At 36.7% G+C, this 5,990-nt stretch overlaps 1 protein-coding gene across 1 annotated transcript; it reads left to right on the top strand.

The window, feature by feature from the left end:
- Positions 1–387: 387 nt before the first annotated feature.
- Positions 388–3,181, top strand: LOC141589796 (protein FAR1-RELATED SEQUENCE 6-like). The gene is made up of 2 exons (XM_074410420.1): positions 388–1,574; positions 1,909–3,181. Exons 1-2 carry the CDS (start codon positions 388–390, stop codon positions 3,179–3,181), a joined length of 2,460 nt encoding a protein of 819 aa, XP_074266521.1.
- The last annotated feature ends 2,809 nt before the right edge of the window (positions 3,182–5,990 follow it).

Below are 5,990 nucleotides of genomic sequence, written 5' to 3'. Positions count from 1 at the left end.
CAAGGGGTATCAAACATCTAATAATCAATTTTATTTTATTATATAGTGTTAAATAATCTTAATTCATAAAATAGTCAAATTTTCCTATTATATTGCCCTAAATATTCGCCTTTTATTGTTTCCTTTTATGTTTTATTTTCATATTATATTTTTTTTGGTAACTAAATGATTATAAGAATCTTTTATTTGATACAATTAAATTTATTTATTTAAATTTATTCTTAAATCATACGAGTATAATTTTGAATACCGTATTCTAAATCATATCTTTTTGTTGAGATTTTTTTGGTATAATTATTTTTATTTTCTCCTATCAACGTTGAAGTATTAACAGTAAAACAAAGAGATATTTTTTTTTAAGAAAAACACAAGCATTAGTAATTGAAGATGAATTTTGATCTTAATTTGCCTGGGGAAGATGATGAGCTTGATCTTAATGTGCCTTTGCCTTGGGAAGACGATCTTGACAATATCAGTTTAGAAGATGTTCATAATAACGTTGAAGATCAACAGGACGGGGATGATCAAGAGGACGTTGTTAATAACGTCGAAGTTCAACTGGATGAGGATGATCAAGAGGAGGTTGTTAGCTTTGACAACTTTAGCTTAGATGATTTTTTATATGATGACGGTGTTGATGGTGAACCTATCAACATTGGAGATGACTACAACCATGATGATGACGTCAACGATGAGGGTGACGTCAATGACAACGATGATACTGTCGTCGAAAATGAGGTAGATGAGTTGCATGAACCTCCTGTTGTTGAAGGGAGGTATGTGCAGAAGGTCGCTAAGTTCCTAAAAAGCGGATACACCGACAATGTTGAACTTGACCCTCCGACACAAGGAATGCATTTTGCTAATGGTGATGAGCTTGGTGCATATTGTTACCAATATGCCTATAATCAAGGCTTTCAATTTTATATCAGGACTAGCAAACTATTGGAATGCTATTCAGAAAAAGGGGTAAAGCGATATGGTGTGGGAAAGAGCGAGCCTCGTTTCTACATGTATAAACGAGTCAGATTATGTTGCACAAGAGCGGCTAAACCACGGAAAAAGAACATTGACGTCTCCTCATTTAAGCCATGCGAATGTGTCGTAGAAGCCACTTTACTTGATGATTTCATGGTCATCAAGAAGGTTATATTGGACCACAATCATGATGATCTCAATCCTAAAAATAGTCGACATATGGTCGGATATAGGGTATGGGATGCATATTTTAAGAGACGAGCCATGATGAATGATGAAGCCGGTATCCCAATTGCTAAAAACTTTAACACCTTGGTCAGAGAAGTCGGTGGTCACGCGAATTTAACAGTCATTGAGCGTGATTTGAGGAACATGCTCAATCAAGAACGACGACGCTTTAGAATTCAAGGTGATGCTAACGCTCTTGAAGAAAGATTTATTAAGTTGAAAGAAATCGATCCCGATTTTTACTATGCAATCCAGACGGATTCAAAAGGGATGTTGGTTAATGTATTTTGGGCCGATGGACGTTGCAGGGCTATGGCAAAGGTATTTGGTGATGCGATTTCATATGACGCTACGTTCCTTTGTAACAGGTAACATTATCATCCCCGTTAATTTCTTTTATTCCACCTAATTTTTTGACAAATTTTATCATGAAATTGATGATTCGTAATTAAAATCGTGTTGTACAAGTATAGCTGGGTATGACTAGTATGAGACCTATTTAACAGTTACCTATTCGAAATAAAATTGATATTAGAGCTAACAATTGAATTCTCGCCTTTTCTTTTTTGTTAAATTGATCAGACGTAGGAATGAATAGGTTTTTTATTCGAAATACTCTATTTTAATTTATGAATAGTTTTAGGAAATGGTTATTTTGGAAAATAAATGTTAGTTTGGTAAATAGTTATGTTTAAATTGCAGGTACAAAATGCCGTTTACTCCGTTTGTTGGTGTAAATCATCACGGTAGTACTGTTGTACTTGCATCCGCTTTGATTTCACACGAGGACGCCGTAAGCTTTACTTGGGTGTTTAGGAGATGGTTAGACTGTATGGGTAGACCTCCTTCGATTATAATCACCGATCAATGTAGGGGGATTGGCTTGGATGTGAAGACCGTATTTCCTAATGTGCCACACCGTTTGTGTCTTTGGCACATAATGCGAAATGGTTTTAAGAATTTGGGGAACTTTGCTAGGTTCCGTGAAATTAAGCCTGACCTAAGGGATGTGGTCTATGAGAGTAAGGACATCGATGATTTTGAGGCATCTTGGCAAATTTTTGTCGATAAATATGGGATACGAGGGAATAGCTGGATCAAGGAGATGTATGAAAAAAGGGATTCATGGGTTCCGTTGTATTGGAGGCACATGTTTTGCGCAGTATGTCATCCACACAAAGAAGTGAGCGGAATGAATGTATTCTTCAAGAATTATGTTAATCCGCAAACAACTTTGTTCGCATTCCTAGGCAACTACGAAAATGCCCTACGAGTGAAGGTCGAGGAGGAAGAACGATTAAACTTTGCTTGCACCAATAAACCGTCTTCGTACGATAAGAGTTTAATCGTTGAGGAAGTCTTCCAAAGAGCTTATACTAATAAGATGTTCGCGAAGGTAAAAAAAGAGGTGTACGCCCTTATACACATTAATGCTTCTAGTGAAATGAATATCGGGCAATTCTCTTCTTTTGTTGTAACCGAGGAGGTGAAACATCCGTTTTGGGCTCCACGGGATAAGAACTATAATGTCACAATCAACACGGGTACAGGTGAGTATAATTGTAGTTGTCAACGTTTTGAATTCCGAGGAATTTTATGTAGGCATATTATCCGTGCTATGTTCTTTGAAGAAAGTGCGATTAATTCTGATAAGTACATTTTGCCTCGGTTTCGAAAGGATTTGGTTAGAGGTTATGAGCATCTTCAGGTTGGCTACCACACACCCGGTGAGTCGGAACGCCTTAAGCGTTCACTTGGGGTGACATTGAGGAACGACTACATATTCAGGCTAGCATTACAATCCGATGATGCTTTCGCCATATATGATAGAGATACATCGAAGATGGTGAAAGAAATGGAAGCAACGGTTGGCATTCAGACCCTCAACGACATGGGTGCAGGTTGTGAAGTTAATCGGTTGTGGGGAAAAGGAGACTACAACGGAAGGAAGACAATCGGCGTTACATGGTCGTGAAATACGACTCCACGTAGAGAAGGCGGGTTGCAAGACCCCGTTGATAAGAGAGGAACGGGTAGAGCTCCTAGGCCTAGACAAATTACAGTTAGGAGGGCTTTAAACGTCGACGAGGCAGGTCCGTCACAACCTACGCCGAGAAGGAGGAGGGCGTTAAACCTCGACGAGGCAGATCCGTCACAACCTACGCCGAGAAGGAGGAGGGCTTTAAACCTCGACGAGGCAGGTCCGTCACAACCTACGCCGAGAAGGAGGAGGGCTTTAAACCTCAACGAGGCAGGTCCGTCACAACCTACGCCGAGAAGGAGGAGGGCTACTAGAAGCACAGCTCGTAACACGCAAAGAGATGACTCTTTAATTAAGTTTTAAGACGATTTTATTTCAATTGTTTTTTGTCAATTTTATTGAATTCATTTGGTTTATTTGAATAGTAGACAATGTTAATTAAGTCAGATTTGCAATTTATTCGAGTTGAGCAATTTTCGGTTAGTTTAGACGAATTAATTTAGTTTATTAATCAGTTTTGTCGAAATGTTATAAAGTTTTTTCAATTTGTCTATGAGTAATTGTAATTGCGTAATAGTTAGTGAAACGTAAAAAAGAATTAAAGTTAATTGTATACATAAACCTACGAGAAAGAATTAAAGTTAATTGTATACATAAACCTACGAGAAAGAATTAAAGTTAATTGTATACGTTTGTCGCGGGTTTGGTTTCAAGAATAATTATAAATCACTTTGCAATGTTAACATCAATCGGTTTGTGGTCTATTGGTCATCTTTGTTGCCTTTTTTTGCAGGAAACCCGTGTTCAATTCCCATTAGATGCAATTTTTTACCTTAGATGCAATTTTTTTGCAGGAAACCCGTGTTCAATTCCCCTTAGATGCAATTTTTTACCAATTAACCAATTACGATGATAAGACGGAAATTAAACGAATAACCATCACAACTTAAAGACGGAAATTAAAGAAGCGATTATAAGACGGAAATTAAACGAATAACCATCACAACTTATGAAAATCCGATTACATTACCATAGGAAAATCATCGGATTACAAGTTACCAACATAATTACACAATCCGATTACATATTACAACCCACATATTTTACAATATCCGATTACATCATACTTGACTAGTACGATTACAACCCACATATTTTACAATAGGAAAAACTAGTTAATTTACACTAACATAGATCATGACCGATTAAGGGCAATATTTCGCCCCTTCACCATATTTGCCCTCCGCTTTTTTCTGCTCCGCTTCAACGCTTTTCCTTCTCTCAGCCCATCCATACGCCCACAACTTACAAGTACGGGTCATATGTATTCTCTGCCATGTACCACTCCTAGGAAATATGTACCCCGACATGAGGTCCATGCATGCGGCAACCTTGAAGGCGGATTTTTCCTCATCCGTGCCTTTAATTGTTGGTGCTACGGTCATGTCCCGAATAACACCGGGTATTGGGTAAACTCTTCTAGGCGGTGGTTGCATCCATCGCCAGTCGGGGTCACGATGATCTTCCATAGGGTTTTTTTTTAAAAGAAATAGGGGAAGTTGAAGTGGTAGAAGATAGAGATTAATGAATGATGAATGGTAGGTTGGGTGATAATGAATGAGAGGTTAGTTACATTTATAGTGAATAATTGTGTCTAGTGACTTCTAATAGCATTTTAATAAACGGGTTAAAAAAACGGGTTAAATTAACGGGTTAAAAAAAACGGGTTAAAAAAACGGGTTAAATCGAGTTAAAGTAGTAAACGGGTTAATTTCAGTCATTAAATTGATCGAGTTACGCTAAATTGGTTTATTTTTTAACACAGAAAAAAGGGAAAGTAAACGGGTATGTAAACGGGTATGTAAACGGGTTTGTGACCGGGTATGTAAACGGGTTTGTGAACACAATTCAGACAAAAATTGACAAAATTAGTAAGTCATATTCAGTCAAACGGGTTAAAATTAAAAACGGGTTTAATGACTGAAATTAACCCGTGATATAAAAACGGGTTCAAAACCGTGGTTGGCATAACGGGTTAATGATGACTTACCATTTATTAAGGAAAACGTGATTACTTTCATTGTGTTACGGTTTTTATTATTTTCGTAAACTCGAATCACAATGCTAATGAACCAATCAACCATTACGCTGCCCAATGACTAAGATTGATCAATATCTTCACAAGATAATGATTACCCTTGCATCTCCATACTCAACCTAAGTCAAAGTGCATGTGATGATTATGTTCATCTCCATACTCAACCATTTACACTTGGTAAACAACATGCAAAATCGAAATTGAACTTTAATTAACGGGATTACAAGCGACAATGAACGATTATAAGCAAATTACAACCATCAGATTAAATCGAAATATTACATAAAATCGTAATTTAACAAAATTGAACATAAAATTGAAATTGAACATAAAATTGAAATTGAACATAAAATCGAAATTGAAATTGAAGTTTAAATCGAAAATACCATCCGATTAATCTGATTAAAAGACGGAAAACCATCAGATTATGCCAATTACAACCAATTTACATCCGATTACAACCAATTTACAACCCTAAATACGAGACTAGACGGCATATTATACAACCCGTTTACATCAATTACCCTTGCATGCAACATTAGATTGATCATTATCTACCAAAACCAAATCCTATTGCATGCAATCAAATTGGGCCGATTTTTTACCAAAATGAAATCCGATTGCATGCAAACGGATTACAGTTTTCGTACTAATAATTAAAACGCAACTAAAGGATAACCTAATATACGATTTTATATAATTAAA

Source organism: Silene latifolia, chromosome 7 (assembly GCF_048544455.1).
Source record: "Silene latifolia isolate original U9 population chromosome 7, ASM4854445v1, whole genome shotgun sequence".
Taxonomy (NCBI): Eukaryota; Viridiplantae; Streptophyta; class Magnoliopsida; order Caryophyllales; family Caryophyllaceae; genus Silene; species Silene latifolia.
Note: the sequence above shows the minus strand (reverse complement) of the source record. Positions and strands in the feature narration are given on the sequence as shown.